This window comes from Rhopilema esculentum, chromosome 7, assembly GCF_057945365.1.
Source record: "Rhopilema esculentum isolate cy_ngs chromosome 7, ASM5794536v1, whole genome shotgun sequence".
Classification (NCBI taxonomy): domain Eukaryota; kingdom Metazoa; phylum Cnidaria; class Scyphozoa; order Rhizostomeae; family Rhizostomatidae; genus Rhopilema; species Rhopilema esculentum.
Genome location: NC_142821.1, coordinates 9,415,790 through 9,437,730, shown reverse-complemented (window position 1 = coordinate 9,437,730; position 21,941 = coordinate 9,415,790). Strand labels below are relative to the sequence as shown.

Below are 21,941 nucleotides of genomic sequence, written 5' to 3'. Positions count from 1 at the left end.
TGGCATGATTAGATCTCTAACCCCGCCACTTAAGCGTGTTGATTTTTGAGAGCTTTCATTGAAAATGGATCTCCTTGGTTTTTTCGTCTTGCCAGTTTGCAGACATTGTAACCCACATGGTCGATGCTAGCAGGTTTTTTGAAAGATCCCAAAAGCATCTAGAATGCTACGGATCCCCACGTTCTGTCTCTTAATTTAGTATAAGTCATGTTGAAATTTTCTATAAAATTTCTTTACTGTTTCCTTGAAAATATTTATTCTAAAAATGCCTCTTTTATCATTTGTCGGTCACCCAAATGCAATAAACTCTTTCAGATTTTTGAGAACCATCACGGTTTAATCAGTCATCAATTGCTTGATTGGGTTTTAATTCAGTTGGATACATCCCGAAGTGATGCTTTTATTGAAGTATTTTCAATACTGTTGCATTAATCTTTAAACTGCGTTTTTAGCCTGATGTTTTATTTGTGTGTGCTTTGTCTTTCGCAAACGAATGATGTCATACCTATTTACTGGTAAATAAAGCTGACTTCTGGAGTTTATATCACCTGACTGCATATCTTTATTTAGATTTTTAGGCTCATCAACAGAAGAGCCATATCCAAACTGCCGATAACCTATTTATTTTCTTTCTGTCAATCTTAAGGTCTTGGAGATCCTGTCGTAATCAAGCGAGCACCAAGGGAGGAGAGAACCAATTCATTTGAAACAAAGAAAAACGAAGCCCCTGATGTTTTGCCCACTGAACGTGAAAGAAAAGTCTCTCTTTCAAAGGAGACAGAAAAAACTACGGCTTATTCACGCTCTTCTTTTAAAAGCAAGTACGCCAATAGCGAAAACTCAGATGATACTGGTAAGTCAGAGATTAATCGCGAATCAAATGATGGAGAACGTTCGTATCGATCAAGCAGGGGAAGAAGAAACGAAGAGGAATCAGATATTAAAAAATCTTCGCGCCTTGTGAGTGAAGTCGAGGGCACCAAAATAACCAAGAAAGATGAAAACAGCGGAAGTAATGAGGCTCTTGATTATAAAAAAGAAGAAAATGATGTTCAGGTGGTACAACTTGAAAGTAATGTAACAGATGATACAAATGATGTTGAAAAGGAGGAAAGCGCCGAAGAAGATAATAATTTGGTCGAGGAAGATGATGTAGATGAGCCGGGAGATGATGTAGATGAGCCGGAAGATGATGTAGATGAGCCAGAAAATGTTGTCGAAGATGAATTGGCAAACGATGAAGACGATAGTAAGATAAATGGATATACAGATGATGTGGATGTAGATGTTGACAAAAATGTTCAGGAAAGCATCGAGGATTCTTATAGTGAACGAGAAAGGAAATACTCCAGCAATGCTGAGAGTGTTGATGAAAGGGAAGATGTATTAGACAAATCTTCAGATCAAGGTGTTGATAATAATGAAAAGGAAGAGGAGCGTGAAAATTACACTGATGAAGAAGATTATGAAGATCAGGCTGATGAGGATATAGATGACAATCGAAATAATAACATAGATGAACAAAATGTTAAAAGAGACAGGGGACATTCAGGTGAAGATGAAGAGCAGTATTCAGACGAGGAAGTAAGAAAGGATGCAGAAGATGAGAAAGAAGATTACAGCGATAAAGAAGATAATGCATACCAAGAGGAAGACATGGTAGCGGAATCACCAGCAAAAGGTTCCTCAACTCGGCAAGATTTTTCTGATGATTACTCTGAGGAATACTCGGATCAAACACAGACAGATGAAGGGAGCAGTGTGAGTGGCAGGCGGTTTGATGAAGATCAGAATCTGGATGATTATGAGCTGGATAGGTCGTCTGCTAGTCGCCATCGATCCGGGTCTTCAGGGTACGCTAGAAAGGTGGAAGAAGCATTCAAGCAGAAGGAGCCGGCGCTGGCAGAGGGAAAGAGTTTCAAGGAACTACTTAAGAAGTCTGATAAACAGCAGGATAAGAATCAAGGCAATGGCAAAAAGGGGGCAGAACAAGTGGACTTCCGAACAGTTTTACGATCGACAGACAAGCCAAAGAAACCTGGAGATAAATCTGTATCTTCTGCCGAGCAGGTTGATTTTAGAAATTTGTTGCAGAGAAAAGTTCAAACGAAGACGTTAGCAGATAAAGATAATAATGTTGAGCAAGTTGATTTCAGAACAGTTCTAAAGGCAGGTGCACCAGAGAAGAAGGATACACCAGGAAGAAAGGTTAGTAATGCTGAACAGCTTGACTTTAGAAACGTTCTTAAAAAACAGCCAAGTGTCAAGTCACGAAAGTTAAGTGTCGAAGATAAAAATGCGTTGATCAAGACTATCAGATCAGGCAGACAGGTGTCCACTGACACAGCTGAGAGTGGGTCTGTAAAGCCAGGCAGACCAAGTTTGGATTCCTTACGTGAAGGTGGAGCTGTGACAAAAGCGAAAGGAGAACTGGGTAAAAGTCACAAAGAAAGTGACGACGGAGAGTTTGAAAATAAAGAAAGTCGCAAGACTAGCAGGCCTAGCTTAGATGCTTTGAAGGAGAGTGGAGAACTTGGCAAAACCGATTTGAAAAAAGAGAAATTTGAGCAAAAAGCCAAAAAAGCTCCAGCCCCAGTACCCCCAAAACCAGCTGGCAAAAAGGTTGCAAAGAAAGATGTTGAAGATGTAATCGAAGAGCCGACAAGAATTGAAGAGGTTGAAAAAGAACCTGAAATAGAAACGACGGAAGTTATTAAAGATTCACAGAAAGAAGATAAAATTGCGACGTCTATCAATGCAACAGAAAAGAAATTCGATTCCCAAACCGAAGTATCTGAGCGCCCCCGCAGCAGGCGACGAAGAGAGGAAGATGGTGCGAAGGAGAAATCACGATCTGACAGAATATCTTCTCAGGAAGGGGATGACAGAAAGAGCTCGTTGAAATCAAATGACAAACGAGCGAGGCATAGGAGGCTTCGTCAGGATCAAAACGAGGTTGCTAATGATGTTAATAAAAAGAGTGATGACGTTGAAGAGAAAAAAGAAACTGATGTTGTTGAAGCTAAATCGAAGACATCGAGTATGGAAAGGTTGGTAATCCAATTTAATCTTTCTAAACACTTTTATTACCGAAATTGGATTGAATTCAGAAGTAAGGAATTTCCGTTTGGGTGACACTATGGCGTAAATTTGTGATGTGTACTTTTCCTTCGCTTGCAAAGTCATGCATTAAATTTGCAAAATAGACGACTTCTATCATAGCTGTAGCACACAGTCTGTGATTCTGAAGCTGTCAGTTTTACACTGGTGCCTTAAATAAAGGAACAAAAACGTCCATCAGTTTAAACTAGAGTACTAGAGATGATTTGCTTTCAATTCCCTTTTTGCTAGTTTCACACTGGAATAACTGAAATAACCACGGTGGCTTTGCATTTATGTGTTAGCGTTTCTCAAGGGCAGGGCTTTGATTTAGTGTATCAAACTGCAACATGCCTCTTGGCCTCGCACATTTTTAAACCTTTTTCATTTAAGATATCCTGTATTATGAATTTCTTAGGGTCGCGGTTGTGCAAAACACGGCGTCTAGGCCAACTGTGCAAGTTATATTGAGCACCAAGAGCAGTGCCGAAAAGGGAAAGGAGGAAGACAGTGACGAAGAAAGCATCGGCACTAGGCGAAACAGACGTAGGATCCTCCGAAAGGGATCCGTGGATGAGAAAGAAACCTCACGTGCTGAAGTGAAAAGGACTTCAACCAGAGGCACAGATGAAGGCGTCAAAGAGAGAAGAGGATCTTCTACAGGTAGCAGCATCGGAGATGAAGTGGATGGGAAACCTAAATCATCGCAGGCTTTGAAGAAAGATACTGACCGGACATCGAACCATGCAGAAAAGTCGACTGAAAATGCAGAAGATCCAGCGAAAGCTAGAAAAGGTATGACTAAAGCTTTTGTGTTTCAAATGATCTTTTAATCGACTTATCTTCATGTTAATCGAATTTCTTAAATTTGCCGAGTAAAATTTTTTTCTAAATATAGTGAGTTTTGAATATTGAAAGTTCATTTTGAACTTCAAGCAACTTTGAAGACGGTTTCTGGCCATTTTTCAAAGTATTTCCAGTTCTGAGACAGGTCTGTTGGCGGTAGTCTATAGTGGTAATGTTGCTGAATTGTCCAAATGGTCCTTGCTTCAGGTTGTTGCTGAATCCATTATGAGTTGATTGCAAGTATAGCTATCATTTGATGACTTGAACTGCCAGATCAATTTTGATATTCATCAGCCCAAGCTTATTTCCTTTTTTACTTGTTTGGTATCGTGTAGGGACTTCATCCGGGTTTTATATGTATACAAGGTATTACTATGATATGTATGGAATTTTTTGGATTTTTTTATTTGTCGCATTTGAAGAGTAAGAATTGAGAATAGTTTCTTTTGGCAAAGATCATATTTGTCTCGACAATTTCTTCAAACGTGTTCTTCAATGTTTCATGGACACTATTCGATTAAATTTTAGAGCATTTCCTCAGAGCCTTTTCACAGTGTGTTATAGAAATCGCCTAAATTGAGAACTCAATGTTTGAATTTCGTCCAGTTATGAAATAAAGCTTCCTTGCAGGAACTGCAAATTGTTGATGCTGATAACTTTTAACCCCGAAGCGCTTTTTTCTTTTGCGCAGCTAAAATGGCAAGCTTAGATGCGAAACTGGCGGACAGACGCCGCCAAAGGGCATTGGAAAGCAAAGAAAGACAGCAGAAGATAAGGAACAGTCGGAAGGCTTTTAGGGATCAGCTTGATTCAAATGCACCAACGTACGTACCAATGCTTCCTTATCTAAAACGCGATCATCTGCCTAATGTGTCTTTAGTTCAGGAACAACACGGGCTGGTGTAATATATCAAGCAGTGAGACGAATTTTGGTTTGAGTAAAGCTTATTATACTTTGTTGATATTGTGTTGCATTTTGCTTAAAATCTCCAAATGTCAGTTAAAGCTTAGACCAATAAGATAAATATCCTCATTTATCGTACATTTATTAATAAAGATACCCACACGTTACGTCAACAAAAACAAATTGCATAAGGTGCCTTTCTATGGATGTTTTTTCTTTGCTAAATTTGCTGGCAAGGCATATCGTTTTTGTTCCATCTTTTTTGTCAAATTGCGAAAACAATTGCTGACTGCAGTAAAAAAAGAGCTAGGTTGATAGCCGAATAACTTGAAACCATTAAAATGTGTGCAAAATTCATTGCATTTGTTGAACGAGCAAGAAAGCTCTCGGCAAGCATTTTCCAAAATATATCTGTTTAAACGAAAAACTTAAATAGACAAAACTTTAAACTATGCTACACATCAAGTTTTGAGGATTAAATTTCTTATCACTGTAGAACATTTCTGGTTATATATATAATGCTATGTACGGTAATTTTTATATTAGCTGTTCTCGAAACTAAAACTTGGTGGATAAATTTGTATTGTATTATACAAGGAGCAGTGTTAAGTTGAAAATGATGTTCTTCGTAGGACGAATGGCAGCGCATCTCCGTCTGTCCAAAGAGCCAACTCCAATATGACAAAGCTTCTGCACTGGTGCCAAAGAGTGACAGATGGTTATCCAGTAAGCTTCTATCTCTCTTACTTGTACAATATTGTTGTTTGTTACAATCTATGATACACGTTGTAAGAAGGGAAGGTCTATCTACTAAAGATCCACCCACTAAAGGTCTATCTACTGAAGGTCTACCTACCAATTATCTGTCTAGTGGAGGTCAATTTGATCGAGGTCTATCTACTGAAGGTCCTCCCACTAAGGGTCTATCGTCTATCTACTGAAGGTCCATCTACTGAAGGTCTGTCTGCTGAAGGTCTATTCAATAGAGGTCTATCTACTGAAGGTCCACCTACTAAAGGTCTTGCTACTGAAGGTCCACCTACTGAAGGTCTGTCTGCTGGAGGTCTATTTAATAGAGGTCTGTCTACTGAGAGTCCACCTACTAAAGGTCTATCTACTGAAGGTCCACCTACTGAAGGTCTGTCTGCTGGAGGTCTATTTAATAGAGGTCTATCTACTGAAGGTCCACCTACTAAAGGTCTTTCTACTGAAGGTCCACCTACTGAAGGTCTGTCTGCTGGAGGTCTATTTAATAGAGGTCTGTCTACTGAGAGTCCACCTACTAAAGGTCTATCTACTGAAGGTCCACCTACTAAATGTCTGTCTACTGGAGGTGTATTTAATAGATGTCTTTCTACTGAAAGTCCACCTACTAAAGGTCTATCTATTGAAGGTCCACCTACTAAAGGTCTGTCTACTGGAGGTCTATTTGATAGAGGTCTATCTACTGAAAGTCCACCTACTAAAGGTCTTTTTACTGAAGGTCCACCTACTGAAGGTCTGTCTGCTGGAGGTCTATTTAATAGAGGTCAATCTACTGAAGGTCCACCTACTGAAGGTCTATCTACTGAAGGTCCACCTACTGAAGGTCTGTCTGCTGGAGGTCTATTTAATAGAGGTCTATCTACTGAAAGTCCACCTACTAAAGGTCTTTCTACTGAAGGTCCACCTACTGAAGGTCTGTCTACTGGAGGTCTATTTAATAGAGGTCTGTCTACTGAAAGTCCACCTACTGAAGGTCTTTTTACTGGAGATCTATTTAATAGAGGTCTATCTACTGAAGGTCCACCTACTAAAGGTCTGTCTACTGGAGTTCTATTTAATAGAGGTCTATCTACTGAAAGTCCACCTACTAAAGGTCTTTCTACTGAAGGTCCACCCATTGAAGGTCTGTCGTCTGGAGATCTATTTGATAGAGGTCTATCTACTGAAAGTCCACCTACTAAAGGTCTTTCTACTGAAGGTCCACCTACTGAAGGTCTGTCTGCTGGAGGTCTATTTAATAGAGGTCTATCTACTAAAAGTCCACCTACTAAAGGTCTTTCTACTGAAGGTCCACCCATTGAAGGTCTGTCGTCTGGAGTTCTATTTAATAGAGGTCTATCTACTGAAAGTCCACCTACTAAAGGTCTTTCTACTGAAGGTCCACCTACTGAAGGTCTGTCTGCTGGAGGTCTATTTAATAGAGGTCTATCTACTGAGAGTCCACCTACTAAAGATCTGCTGAAGGTCTGTCTATTGGAGGTCTATTTAATTGAGGCCAATCTACTAGAGGTCTGTCTACTAAAGGTCTATTAATATGCATCTATTTCCTCTTTATGTTGTGCATGTGTTAAATTGTGCATAACTCAGGACGTGTTTGATTTTCTACTACTGAAGATTGTCCTTGTCTGATTTCACTCCTAAATTTTCAATTTATTTAAACTTGACTCGTAGTAGCTGATTTTTGTCCAAAAGTTTCCAAAAGGTAGAAGTGATTTCTTAAGTCTGTTTAGGAGAAGTTAAATTGTCATTGCAACCCATCAAACAACACTATTTTCAATATTTATCTGTTATGATTATTGAATTTGCCATTATTTTGTTTTTTAGTCAGTGTTGACCTAATTTCATATCGTCATCTGCTGCCAAAGTAATTTTCGAATAAGGATTATCTGCTTTACAAACTTTAACAGCTTTTTTCCAGTTAACTTCATGAGCTGGTGACTTTATGATGAAATTGTTATCAGATATTCCAAGGCATTTGTATATAACTTACGGTATTTTCAATTTCAGAATGTTGAAGTCAAAAACTTCACAACCAGTTGGAACGATGGCCTAGCATTTTGCGCGTTATTGCATAACTTTGTGCCGGATAAAATTCCCTTTGGTGATTTGACACGAAAAGGAAAACGAGAAAACTTTGAATTAGCCTTTGGTGTTGCAAGGTAAATTTTTCACAGATTTGCTGACGTAATTTTTATTTAAACTTTTTTGTTTAAATTTACAGTTAACACCCGTAGAATTCGCCAAGCTATCATCAGTTTTAGAAAAATTACCAAACCACGTAGGGAGATTGCCTAGAGGTTAATTACCCAAAAACTATGCTCGCGTTCTCTAGCAATGAGAATTCATCATGAAAGGGATATAGAAAGTAATTATGTCGACAGAAAAGCCAAGAGGCCCAGCACTTCACAGCTGTTCATTCAGATGTAGAAACAACAAGTAGAAACAACAAGATTTCTAACCCGGAAATTGATTTTGCACTATTTCAGTCTGATTATATAATTGAAATCATCACAACTAGTATTGTTACATCGATAAGCCTATATTCTTCTAGTCTGCTACACAGGAATGAACAATATACTAACCAAAATCGACGGAAAAAATTATTGAATTGAAAAAGAAGTTTATGTGAAAATTTAAATCAAGCTTACTTCAAAAAGGCCCAGGCATAACCAAAAGATAGCCATTTTCCATGTTAAAAGACCAAAGCTCTTAAATCTGTCGAAACCGATTCTCAGCCACAAGGAAATTTGAAGTTTTTTTCAGTTCCTGAACAGCCCCAGTTCTTAGTATATTTCTCCATTTACTCCTGCAAATGTTGCGAGCTATAAGTAGGAAGCGCCAGCCACTCCTCAGTTGTCCAGGTTGTCCAGTAAACAAATGAAAACGAGGTTACTCTTAACCTATTGTTCCTTCATGGGCTGGGGCCAATTCTTTGATCTTTGTCCCTGTCAATAAAGATGATTTTGGGACATTTCCTGACAGTTGGTGAATTGTAGATCTCGAAACCTTTAAAGATTAATCGTTTGCCTAACACAAAGTTGAGAATAATATGAGTACTTGTTAGCTTGTATACATTTATTCATACGCTTCATATGACATCCCTAGCCTTGAGGAAATATTTTTACTACAAGCCTAAAAAGTGGTGAGAAACCTAGCAGTTCAGTGCAATTACACCAATAAATAACCAATTAATGTTCTGCTTGATCTTTCCACAGTGAAGAGGGTGTACCAGAACTGCTAGAGGTTGAAGACATGTTGCAAATGGAATGTCCAGATGCAAAGTCGGTAATTACCTACCTACATTCGATATATCAGGTGTTTGTTTCAGACAGGCGGTGAGAGAGCCTCTCGTGAATTCGATATGCAATTAACAATAAATGTTGATCCATAAACACAAGAACTCGATAGTAATCGCTACTGATAGCCTATGCGTATAATACATCTCATTGTTATAAGTAGTCAACAATACTAATACTGTATGATTTCTCCGGGAAATCTTATAGATAGACGACAGCCTCTGATTTTGATCAGCTAAGCTTGTCCACAGCGAAGGAGCACACATCCTTCCCTGTGATAAGAACGCAGTTTAATAGCTGATTCACTGATATGCTAATAATGCTATTTATGTGCTGTTTCCTTCCGTTATCGTTTGATAAGTGTATTGCTTGTATAGATGATACATTGGTGTTAGTTATATTCGTCTGTTTCTAGATGATTTTTAGCAATTTGCTATTTTAATTAACTCAGTTCTCCCGCTGCATAGTTTTTCACATTGATTGTGTGGTAACGATCAGGAGATTTATCGATTTCATACAAACGCGAGTGTTGCCTTGGGCGAATGTTTTATGCAAGAAATACCAGATTTTCAAGTAACCATAAGGGTCTGGTGTTGGTAATAGTGCGAATAAATCATCTGATAGAGTTGGTTGTTCTTATGGTCACTAATAATAAATCCTTGTGGGGTCTTCCAGCCGCCTGGCTCCAATGGGGAAAATACCTTGAAACTTCAGGTTTTTATTCGTTAAAAACACAGGAAACATTGGAATCGGGAGAAATCTTCAATTTTCAGATTTTCAGTGAATTTACCGAAGAACTTGACCCTTCGGCAAGATTCTGTTAACTGCTAAATATTCTTGAGATTTTTTAATTTATGATGTTTCCCCGAATCATTTAGTCGAGTTTAATCTAATTTCGGAGTTGGATAGAAGTTAGAAATCTAAAGTTTAAAGACGCCTACCTTGAACAGCAAAGAAAAAATGTACAGACCAAGATCCTTTACTGCACTGACGGAAATAAGATGGACAAAGTTGACAAGTGTCTAAGATACTTGGTTTGTATGCAGTTTGTTTATACTTTTGTAATTCTACTTAGTAGCAATAGTTCGTATATAATTTCATACCATTCATCATAAAAGATATTAAATGTTGTGACGTTGCCTCCTGTATATTTAAGCAAACAGTTTTTAAAGTTGTGTCGTATTGTATCCGTGACCCTTCAATGGGAAATGTTTGTGGTCCAAGTGCTTGATTTTTCCTACCCCTTTGTGCTACAGGTTATAGGTAACCCCCTACCGCCTCCTGTTAATTAAAAAGCTTGACCATAATTGGAACACTCTCAATTTGTTGTTATTCAGAGTGTTATCAATTCGATCACAACAAAGTTTGAGTCAGCCTAGCAACACCAAAGCAAGGCATTCAATGTCTGGTATTCATTTCAATTGCGAGTATTTTCTGTGTAAGTGCAGTGCAGTAAAAAGCTTTGGTTTCCTATTATATGTTCACGTATTTCCCGTGATATGTTATGACATGGCTATGTCATTTGTGTACAAAACTTCTGTATTGTGCAAGAAACTTCCTCGACTGATTCGATCCTCGATGCGGCCATGGAACTTCCTTCGACACTTTTGATTACCATATGACATTTTTGTTGTTGTCCTTCTTGCCTGTTTTTGTATTTCTAGAAATTTCATAATTGCCGTCAATTCAATCAGTTTAAATTTTCTTTAATGTTTTCCTAATCGAGCATTTCTTATGGAGTTTAAATAATAGTCGACTACCGTGATTGTAGTTTAATTTTGTACAAATCATATTTTTTTGAAATGTTTAAACTACCATTCAATATGTCTACTTTTCTCTCACCTCCATCATGAAGGCAAAAGCAAATAATAATTCAGCTTTGCGTACAAGACTCTGAGCCTAATTACTTTTTTATGATATAGGTACATAGGCCGAGATGGCCCATGACCTAATTACAATCTGTTTCTATCAATGAATCTATAAAAATTGTATACAAAACTTGACAAAACTGGAAATTATATACAAACCTTATTACAAAACAATTCCGAGTTTCAACGCTCACTTTATTTGTAAATTCTTTAGGGAGGGTGGCAATTCAGTGAAGAAGCTGATTTTGAAGAGGCTGATATAAACTAATCAACGTTTTCTATTAACAGAGACGTAAAGCAGACCCTGCAATCAGCCATTTGCAAACAAAACCTGCAGGCTAAAAACCCAGCAGATTGCTAACATATCATTTTTATGTAGAAATAAAAAGCTGCAGTGTTTGCCCAATCAAGGTCTCCATTTGATCTTCGATATGATGTCAAAGGTCTTCGAGGTATCGTTCTCTTCTTATAAAGAAATGCCTTTACTGATTTACGTGTTTTTATTGTTGTTTATTCTCGGCGTATTGCGGTGTTTCATACTTGCTACATTTTTATCGACTTTTCGCCGCAAGAACTCATTGGAGCCCGTCGAGCAGCCTGCTACAGTGGCCCTTTCTTTATTCACACTTATACAGAAATGCCAGGCTATAACTTCAAATAGTGTTAAAAATACCAGGCCCAAAACGTCGTCAAAGTCGTTTTTCAGAATCCTTTTATATAAAATACTCTTGAATCTCCTCTTTTAAAAGCAAAAAGTGTATTCTCTTACAAACATAGAATTTTGGACTATCCTGGGTTTTTCAAAGGCTGTTAGCCCAGTTAAAAGTTAAAAAGTTTACAGCATCTCTTTTTTTGGCTAGCTAATGGGTAATGGCAAAACATCGTGAAGTATTTGTAAACTAACAGTGGATTCCAATAGAACAAAATACAATTCGGACAAAATGTCAAAAATTTCACTTGTTTACCTGTTAAGAATGCAAATTTTCTATTTAAATTAATAAACTGAATTGACATGTAATGACTACGTTGGAATTATCCCAGCATAAACCAAAGTCTATTAAAGACATAGTCTTGGTTTCTAATGGAAGAAAATTGGGGTTCTTGAAGCTGTCAAAAATCACAAATTTTAAACATATAATTTTCAGGTACATTTAATTATGTGAAATTACCAACAGATTATTCTGGTTATCAACAATATCAACGAATACATGGCTTTTACAAGGCTATAGTTTTGGTTTTTAAACAAAGATAATCAAAATCTGTAAATCGTCAAAAACATTTATAAATTCGCTTTGTCCAAATCATTTTCAACTTTCTGATTTACAAGTTAAATTTTTCAGTTACGACTAGAGTTACTAAAATACTTAAGCAAAAAAATTGGTTTTCTCAAAGGCTATAACCTTCGTTCCTAATGTAAGAAAAACAGTTTTATAAGTTGTCAGAAAACACAAATTTTTTGCTAACCCTGGCTATATATATATATATGTCTTTGATTCCAGTGTTCTTAAAACCATGCCCCAAAAATGTTATAAAGTCTTGGATTCCAGAGTTTTAAAAACCATGTCCCAAAAATGTGGAGGATATCTCATATACTTGTAAATATCATCTCTTTCCCTGATTACCTATATTTTTTTGTTAGTTTTGTTTCTATTGTACAATTTGACCTGTTTAGATTATGAATTGTAAAATGTGTGAGAATGCCTAAAAGGGTTAGGGTCACGGATTGCAGACCAAAAGGTCTGTTGTTTGAGCCACTGACATGGCTAGACATTTACTCAAAGCAAGGGGAGTTGCTATCTCTCTGTATTTCCAGGTGTATGGATCAGGAGGTGTACTCAACAACAGACAAAAGACCAGAACACTGCTCGATAAGCACAGCTTCTCAATGTCCTAAAATATATTTTCGAAGCTAGGTAGTTAAAATGTGGATTGATTGACATATACCATTTTTCGATAAGTAATTAATGGAGACGTGTATTTGGGGCTTACAATGCATTTAGACTGTGACTGATGATCTGGTTTTTGCAACGAGCTCTGATCATTATATAAGAAAATAAGATTAAAAAACCTTCGGAAAATACTTTATTAAATCCTCTCATAAAATTTGTTGGTATAAAAATATTTTATAACCTATTATGCCATACAAAATCATATTCCACAACAGGCTTTTTATTGATCTGGTTCAGAAAATACCGATATCGTTAATTCATTATTCTAAAGTTGCGATTTTGAACTTAGGCCATTAATCTCTTGCAAGCTTTCTTTCACCAATTCCAATACATTCTGTGCGCAACCCCAGTGCAATGTGATGCCACACGGACCATGTCCATAGTTATGAACAATCTGGAACAGAAGACCGTTTCTATAAGAAAATTATCTTTACAAGATTCAGCCCTATCCCCTTCCCCACTATATTGGCTGCATCTTTAGTTTGAGCAGACTGTTGCTTAAATGTAAGAGCATTTCTTCCTTGCTATCTAGAAAATATTTTCTCCCCATCGCGAAATACATTTATACTCTAGCTATGAAGCGTGTTCACTGGGTACCAGACTCACTAGCGAGTCTGGTACCCAGGTTATGAAGCAAGAGACCATGCTCCCTGCGACATCGTCCTTGTAACCTCCATATGTTTCATGTTAAATTTTATGGAAATAAACACAGAGTAAGATTTAACTGAAATTTGGTACAAATTCAGCTAAGTTTTCACAAAACTCTAAAATTCCATGTCAATTACCTTAACTTTTTTGGTAGCCTTTCCATCAGCTGCCTTCAAACACACTTCCTCTTTCTCAAGTCGAACTGATGACAGTCGGGATGGCCTAAGGCCAACCCATTCGTTTACTATCTCTGCTTTCTGTAAATTTTTAGAGAGAAATATGCCAAAATTGAAGAGCAACATTATATAAAAGAGCAAATGTTTTTGAAAGGTAATTTTGATTGACTGAAAGGGGCGTAACTAGCGGGGGTGTAGGTGTTGTGACACCCTCAAAACCTTGACTTGTTGGTCGGTAAATTTTCAGTTGATACACAAAATTCTTAGTTGGTTGGTAAAACCGCCATCTTTGCCTTGGTCGGTTCCTGATTCGTAGAATATCACCTATAATCTTATACTTTGTCCCATCAAAGGGAATAAAATTGTTTTTTTACGAAGCAGGCTCGTCGGAACCGGGGGGAGGGGGTTATAAATTATTCCTTTATAACACTGTTATAAATTATGGGGGTTAAAAAAAATGGGGGTTATAAATTATAGATAATTTCCTTTATAACACTTTTATAAAGGAAACTGTAGTATGTTTCCTTTATAACAGTGTACTGAATGAGTAGGAATTCAGTGGGCAGCACCCCTCCCCAAAAATGAATTTCGCTCCGACGGCACTGCGAAGAATAATAAAAGTTGGCAGAAATGGATATTTTTTTGCTTTCGTGCAATGGTATGAGGATGAGAAGCAGAAGTATTTACAAAACTAATAAACTAATCATCAAAAGAGACGTAGATCAAATAAGTAGAAATAAGTAGATGACATGTACCTTCAACGATGGTATGCATCTACCTGCCCTATTGAGAATAGATTTGCTGTCCTTTTCAGAAATGTTATAATCCGTGGACTGCTGACTCACGGTGCCCAATACAACATTATCAATGCTGCAAAAAATCAATATTATTGATCGACTAACCGATTAAAAGATAGAAAGCGCGTATTTTTAAGTATGTCAAGTTGTCAGCATAAGTTTCTGACCTAATTTTAGTACTGAAAGTTTTCAAAAATTTTGTTAATTGCTTAAAGAGAAAACAAAGCTTGAAATCGTTTGGAACACAATTATTTGTAATATAACTGACATGTAAGTGAAAGTAGAGTTCATCATTAAAATTAGGGTTGTGCCTACTCCGTTAATGTTACGACGCCCGAAATAGTCTTCACTTTGTTCTTTGGTATTCTACATATTTTATGTAGACACTTTCTACATCCGTTTCGAAAGTTGGAAGGTTGCTATAGTAACTGGCAATGTTTCTTAGCTATTTCGTTGTAGTACTGTGATCTTTTATATTTCAGGGGGGTCTGGTACAAGATTTCTTCTAAGAGCATGCAAGCTTCAAAACGGATTTTATACAATAATGTGCATTGTTTATAACGAAAAATGTTGGTTTGATAGAATCATAAAGTGCGAGCTAACACTGTAGAATAGCTTGAGCAAAGGCTATTTCGCAAAACACATGCAAAACAAATGGGCCAAAAGGGACGATTACAAAGTATTGTGTCGGCTAAGAAAAGCATGACACGACTTATCTAGGGGCTCTGCAAAGGACCGATTTGGTGAATGTGTACCTTTATGAGTAAACAAAAGTCCTGAAATTCAGTAAAATATGATTTATAATCATGATAATATCACTGACATATGAACATTACTGTTTACCGGTCGGTGTCATACATACAAATACACATCTATATATATATTGCAAACATCACTTACTTTGGGTATATGTACGTGGTATATGGATCAGTTCCCTTGTAAATCGAAACATGATAAAAATGCCGAATCCAAGGCGCTTTCACCTACGAGCATGAGAAAAGAGGAAGGGCTTCTAAAAAGCCTAAATAACGAAATATCTCAAAACATTCCATTCAACAATCATAGATTTTCTAGTTTGCAAAGAATGAAATTGGCTACAAATGATTGTTTCGAAAAGCATTCTTGATACAAGAAAGAAGCTGATAAACTAAGCCCCCAGCAACACGTAAAATGATATTTTCTAGTCTTCAAATAGAAGGAGATGTAAATGAATAGAGTACGAGAAAGATCAGCAATATAATATCCCTTATGAGGAAGACACGCTTTAAGTTTATTGAACATTGACAATGATGATGATGTTTTCGTGATAATATCATTTCATTGACTTATGTCTGTTAGGGAAGCACAAACGAAAATCTGGCGGGAAAGGTTTTCCAACGAAAATCGAGTCACATACCCTTACTAGTTGGCCTCGCAGTGGCACAAGTTCCTTATCTCCAGTGAGATCACGTGCTCCAACTCCACTGCAGTTGACGATGATATCAAAGTCGATAAGCTATAAACAAATCTATCAAAAGTTCATCATTTTGTTAAATCAAGAGAAATCATAGAGTTTTTTATGTATTTCACATACTCAGGGCCCGCGCCATGAATTTGAAAGTGGGGAGAGGGGGCCAAGGCTAAAAATGTATATTTTCAAAATTGTAGGGGGCCAAAATTGTAAAATGTAGGGGGCCAAGGACCCCTATTAACCAGCTTTAAAACTACTTGCTTCGCGCAAAAAAGTGGGGGGGGCTTGGCGACTCCGGCCCCCGGTGGCACGGGCCCTGATACAGTACTCTAACAATCCTATATTCAACCATTTAAAAGGGACTGAGCAGCATAGAACCGTTGCGCTCGTACGTATAATAAAAAACAAAAATGTCAACCATTTTTGGCGGTACAAAATTTGAAAATGGCTTTGAAAAACATACTCAAATAAACAACATACTTTGCTTTTTCAGCTTTTTCCTTTGACACTCCTTGGAGTATAGAACGTCATAATGAGGTTCCGAAAGAACAAGTTGGAATATTTCAAAGTTATTTTACTGTTGATCAAGATTTAGGAACGACCGACCACGGCGGAAGGTTTTCTGGTCATGCCATAGGCCGAGACAAAAAATTTACTAACAGTTAATTTGCCGCGGGTTACATCGAAAGGAAAATCATTCCAAGAAAATCTCGCACGCATTCGGTGGGAATCCTATTGTTTTGTATAAAAATCCCTGGAAATCCTTTTGTTTTCGTGAAAATCTCGTACGCCATTTACTGGAGCGACTAACTCGGGTGGAATGGCTGGCTGAGGTCGAGGTTTGAATGACATTGGTTTTCCCTTTGCAAAGAAGTCTACAAACAAAGAAAGAACGTCAACTACAGGCCAGGGTTGCCAGATGATTGGAATGGTTGGCGGCCAAATACTTTACGGTTGACGGCCAAATTCGGCCAGCCAAACAAAATATACAAAAAGCTACATTTTTGCTAATCCTGTGGAGTAATAGTGTAATCAAAATTTGCTTTGTTTGTTACAAAAGCCTCCACTTGCTTTCAATTTCAATTTTTTGCTATCTTTTCTTTTGTTTCTTGCTTCATTATTTGCAATTTTGAGAGCATTTTAACAAAAAGTTGAATATTGTCTGTACTTAAGTTGCCGTTTTCTTTGTATTCTTGTGGCTTTCGACATGCGGCCAAAATTCGGCCAACTTTCGCTTTTTCGGCCAAATCAATTTTCGACGGCCAACAGCTTTGAAAAACGGCCAGAATGGAGGAATTTGGCCATCAAAACGGCCAAATTGCAAACCTGCTACAGGCCAGTAAAGGGTTTCCATGTTGCTCAGGCTCTTTTAACTTAAAATGCTTTTTAATGCACAGTCTTATAAGACACAAGGAACTTGCGATGACAATAAATGAAATAACTAAATTTTCACTATTTATTTCAAAGATTTATAAAATGCTATATTTAGAAACAAAAATTATGCCTAAACCTCATCAAATGAATTGATTCTTTTCTCGATCACCTTTCCATTCTTCTCTTTGAATCTGTTGACATAAAACGCAGAAGAGTCTTGGGTTGAAACCATCCCATTAATTGCTTTTGGACGAGAGGGGAAAGTAGGATTTTTGAGCTTTTTGCTTAATAATGTCAACATGAGCACTGTATGAACCATTAGATTAAAAAGTGACACCAAGGTATTTGTATTGATATCATTATTTGATCTCTTTATCACCGAATTCCCATACCTTGGACTTGTTCTCATTTTTCTGACAACCATTAATTTATCTAACTGTTGAACTGCAACTTTAAATTTATCTTGCTTCGATTTATCTCACTTTGATTAAATTGATGTATTCAAATAGTTTGATAAAAATAATAGTTCAGAAGTATTAGGGATAAGAATTACCTTTTAAGAAGCCAAGGAAGGTATTTGCTGCTTTCGCAGATTACACTTGATATGAAGTAGCCAGATCTAACCAAAAAATGATAATTCTATTCAACTTTCATTAGAAAAGTCTGAAGGGAAGTAGGATTTGCAAAAAAATTAACAGGCTTTAATCGATATGTTACTTGACTTGTTAATCAATAGCTCCTTTTAGTTATTTGAAACCAAAACGGTTTGGTTACTGATACTCTAAGTGGTGGCAAACATAATTATTCACTGGAAAAGCAACGTTGCAGAAAAAGATAACGTCAAAATTGGCGGGCGTTGAATGACGCAGTGCAAAACAAGGGATAGTAATAGATAAGAGCATAATAGACCAATATCACAACAGAAAGATGTTAGGATCATTAAGATCTTATAGGTATTTGGACTGCTGCACCAAATAGATGACAGAGGGGGAGGGGGGCTACACAAAAAGGATACCTGAAACATTCTTAGGTAAAGATAATTATTGTTTGATACTTCTCTGAACTTTTGTTTCAACGTGTTTTCAACTCGCATGCAAAAGAACAACAAATCTAGGTAACAATCATGGGTAACAAGGGATCTCAAATTTCAATTCAAATTTTCGCTAAAATTTTCCATTCAAATTCTTCAAATCCAAGATTAAACAAAGGTCCAGAAATCTTACTTCTTACATCCAGGCCTAAGCTTGAAACCTGCTGTTCGGCTTAGTGATGTAACAGACTAAAGTCGTTTTAGTTCAAAAATTAAGGGCCCCAACCTATATGGCCCCCAAGCAAAAATGTTTCTATGTTATTTTACTTTGACGATGGTAATCTTGAAATGATGAACGAGTTCATAAGAGACTCAAGCCTATATGATAAATCAATGTAAATGAATGAATATTCTATTCATTAGCATTTATGTTTTGCCTTTACTATTTTACTAACGCTTATTTTAGGTGGCCAAAACTGGAAAATACCAAGAGCTACGGCGGCCTCCGTAATGCCTCCGGCTCAGCTACCGAATTTAAATAGGCAACTTCCCTTGGTAAGTTAACTATTGAATTTATAATATACCTTATTTCCTCGCCAAACTCTGCCAGTTGTTCTTCTGTCAATTTAACAAGATTGTCTAGATTCTTCGACCAGGAACCCATCTACAACCGTAATGCAGATTAGATTAGTTTTGTAATCGCACGGCAGCTCCACCTTGGTTATCGCAAAGCAAGCAAGGCCTCTGCTATTCAACATGAAAAATTCGAATTGAAATGAAATCTTCTGTACCTCCAATGTTTCTTTATCGCTAATGAAGTAACCAGAGATATTGCTAATTCCAATCTTTGGTGCGAAATCTGTCTTTAGGATTTGTTTGTACCACTTGCAAGTTCCAGTTGCCCATTTGCTAAAAACAGAGAAATGGGGTACAAATGGCAAAGGTGAAATAAAACACACATGGAACGCATTTATATTTTATTTGTTTCTAATTGTAAACATATGGAAATGACCATATAGCTGATGATGATATGGGGACGTGTGCGCTTATTCGAACGTAATTTCACGGGGAACCCAAAACAGTCAGTGCCGAAGCCTAAAGCCGAAAACCCACTCCGGAAAATGATCCGCGGATCGGATCAGATCGTGTTGTTCTTTCGATCTTTTGAGAGACAGGGTGACTAGAATGAAATTTCGAGTATTCCTTCGTAAGTTGGTATCGTCGAAAATTTAGCCCTGTGGCCAGTCCTGCCCAATACTCGTAGAGACAGGACTAAACCCTATGTTTGGTCCTGCCCAGCAATGGGCAAATGCCTCGTAGCCCTGTTTTTGGTCCTGCCTCACAATAGAAGAAAACAATAGCACTCCTGTCCTTTAGAAATGGCACTTTTGGAGCCCTATGTTCCGGCATAATTTGTTGACTTTCTGCGCTGTGCGTGGTCACAAAGAAAATTCACTCAGGCCATAGTCAGGCTTTTCTTCGGAAAAATAACTGTTTTGATATCATGGACCAAACTAACTGTAACGAAGACATCATGATTCTGCTGCTGAAGAGGTTTTTGCTGTTAGAGGCTTCGGGCAGGAAAGGCCTACACTGCCAGGGTGCATTCCATGTACTAACGTTCGGCGTACACCCAGGTTTTTTTTCGGCGTTCGGCGTGCAAACCAATTAAAGAAATTGTTTGGCGTACTTAAAATTGTCGTTAGTTGGCATGCTAAACCAGGGACGGAATTAGCGGGGGGGTATGGGGTACGACACCCCCCTAATAATTCAGTGTCCTTCGGTAAATTTTGCTTCATTCGGTAAAAATCATTTGTTGGTAGTCAATAGTAACAAAGTAACGCCAAGATTTTACTTCATTTATTTTTTATCAGTATTTATCTTCTTATCAGTAGCGTAGCGGGGGGGGGATATTCTCAAATGTATTTTAAGCTAATTTCAAGGGCGTCGTCGCTCGCTTGGCTCGCAGGAGATTCTCTTCTATATCTCTTCAGAATGTCCAACACTTTCCCCTCGTTTGGGGATTTGTTTAGAAAAGTCTTCACGTTCTTGAGCATTCCACGCAAAAATGCTTGGAAATTGCCACGTAAAAATTCCATGGTCTTTTCAAACACATTAACAAAATGGGTGTTTTCCCGAATTCTTAAGGGTGTGATCAGCAAAATTATTTCCCTCTTTGGCCCACCAATCTTCCAAACCTGGCTACGCCACAGTTAAAATCAAATTCTCTGGACCTAAAAAGAATATAATACTTGTTGTCTCGTACACGACCTTCTAAAGCGCCTCCATAATTCAAGAAAAAATGGCAAAAGCGATTTTTCAGCAAAAAGTTTCCAAGCAAAAAAATATTTTTCAGAGGCCCTAGTGTAGTTCATGCCGCATGAACGCTCATTGTTTGGAAACTGATTAGGTCAAAGATTTGAAATTTAGTGTTTTGGGGCGAAAATTAAAGGGAGCGAACTTGTGCACAAAAGGGGGCGAAAATTCAAGGGGCGTAAATTAAAGGGAGCCAAATTTGAAGGTAGACTAAATTTGAAGGGACTAAGGTAACCTATTTCTTATAAAAAATGAGTGTACTATATATTCTGCTGTAGAAACAAAACTTGGACTAATCCAGAGCTACTCCCCTTATAACATTTTTTTCTTTTCTCATTGCTACGATTGTAATAGTTTTATTTTGTAAAAACAGGCTAGCCAGTGACAAATTACCTTGTAATAGTGAGATTTGTAGTTTCAACTTGAATTAAAAGTGAAAAGTTTCCATTATCATCATTATAATCTTATCAAAGTGTCATATACGTATCTTTAGCAATGATACTAATTGGGGACATTTTTTTAGCCTATTTACTATAAGATTTATACAAGGCTATCATATTATCACAATGTACTATCAGTTATAAAATTGAAAGTTATTGTTGAACATACCTTTTCTTCTTTACCTTTAATTTCTTTGTTAAATTCTGCATCCAAAACGGTATAAATCGAGAGCATCCCAAGTCAATAATCCACGTGCGTACATGATGTCCCGGATTTTCTTTTGCATACTTTCGATCGCGTGACATTCTGTTTACGCGGGTTCATTTTGCAAACATAGAACTCAAACAAAAGGCACCATTGTTTAAGGGCCTTTGAGATCAATAGGAAAAGCGATTATTTATTGGACACAACAATGTTTGCTAGGGGGCCTACAATAGTAGTTACATCCAAAAAGTTTGTATATTGTGTATAAAGTTATACTACATACCTTATCAATTCTTCCGACGTATTCATTAATCCCTCATCACTTTCATCAATTTTGAAAATCCCTGCTGCACCATCACTTGTTGTGTTTGGACTGAATTTCTCTGCGAACAATGTAACGTCTAGATGATCATTAAACGTTTTCAGGACGTATGCTGAAGAAAGGCCGATAATGCCAGCACCGATAACTGCAATTTTCACCATTTTGACTGAGCAATGTGTCTGAGGTCTGACTGGCCTGAGCGAGGTCTGACTGGCCTGAGCTAGGTCTGACCAACGAATTGGGTCTGACAGAGCACAGAAATAATAATCGAAGTTGGGTCTGACCTGTACTTCTCGCGAAAAACTGCCAAGAAACAAATGAGAGTGGAATACTTTTTCACTTTGTATCCAGTAGCTCTTTATGGATCGACTCGCATCATATCAAGTTTCTCACTGAAACAAAAACACTGCCAAACAAACGCAACCCAGCTGTGATGAGCCGATGCAAGGGGGTTGG

General features: G+C 37.5%; 3 protein-coding genes across 4 annotated transcripts in view; 2 read left to right on the top strand and 1 right to left on the bottom strand.

Moving 5' to 3' along the window:
* The window catches only part of LOC135683801 (uncharacterized), a 24,268-nt gene extending 13,541 nt beyond the window's left edge, over nt 1-10,727 (top strand). Inside the window, exons 4-9 of the mRNA XM_065199149.2 lie at nt 647-3,050; nt 3,518-3,894; nt 4,637-4,769; nt 5,482-5,575; nt 7,622-7,773; nt 8,830-10,727. Coding sequence (XP_065055221.2) covers nt 647-3,050; nt 3,518-3,894; nt 4,637-4,769; nt 5,482-5,575; nt 7,622-7,773; nt 8,830-8,953 — 3,284 coding nt within the window. The 3' untranslated portion in view covers nt 8,954-10,727. The remainder of the gene's footprint in view (nt 1-646; nt 3,051-3,517; nt 3,895-4,636; nt 4,770-5,481; nt 5,576-7,621; nt 7,774-8,829) is intronic.
* LOC148959958 (uncharacterized) lies at nt 5,582-7,615 on the top strand. Its single transcript, XM_089109216.1, has 2 exons — nt 5,582-5,770; nt 5,838-7,615. Exons 1-2 carry the CDS (start codon nt 5,626-5,628, stop codon nt 7,145-7,147), a joined length of 1,455 nt encoding a protein of 484 aa, XP_088965342.1. The 5' UTR covers nt 5,582-5,625; the 3' UTR covers nt 7,148-7,615.
* Nucleotides 9,405-21,941, bottom strand: LOC135683803 (D-aspartate oxidase). 2 transcript variants are annotated; one of them, XM_065199151.2, is made up of 10 exons: nt 21,447-21,941; nt 18,994-19,111; nt 18,787-18,866; nt 17,726-17,791; nt 17,309-17,363; nt 15,745-15,843; nt 15,249-15,331; nt 14,307-14,421; nt 13,513-13,632; nt 9,405-13,121 (listed from the first exon to the last, which is right to left on the bottom strand). In XM_065199151.2, the coding sequence occupies exons 1-10, from the start codon at nt 21,644-21,646 to the stop codon at nt 12,993-12,995; spliced, it is 1,065 nt and encodes a 354-aa protein (XP_065055223.2). In that variant the 5' UTR covers nt 21,647-21,941; the 3' UTR covers nt 9,405-12,992. The 2 variants fall into 2 exon arrangements, with proteins under 2 accessions (XP_065055223.2, XP_088965345.1); XM_089109219.1 differs by lacking the exon at nt 21,447-21,941 and adding an exon at nt 21,128-21,440.

Coding starts and splice junctions, on each gene's coding strand:
- LOC148959958 (XM_089109216.1), top strand. CDS start 5,626: ATGATACACGTTGTAAGAAGGGAAGGTCTATCTACTAAAGATCCACCC. Junction 5,771..5,837: donor TGAAGGTCCTCCCACTAAGG/GTCTATCGTCTA, acceptor TATTCAATAGAG/GTCTATCTACTGAAGGTCCA.
- LOC135683803 (XM_065199151.2), bottom strand. CDS start 21,646: ATGGTGAAAATTGCAGTTATCGGTGCTGGCATTATCGGCCTTTCTTCA. Junction 17,792..18,786: donor GAGTTTGGCGAGGAAATAAG/GTATATTATAAA, acceptor TTTTTTGGTTAG/ATCTGGCTACTTCATATCAA. Junction 15,332..15,744: donor TGCGAGGCCAACTAGTAAGG/GTATGTGACTCG, acceptor TCATGCTCGTAG/GTGAAAGCGCCTTGGATTCG.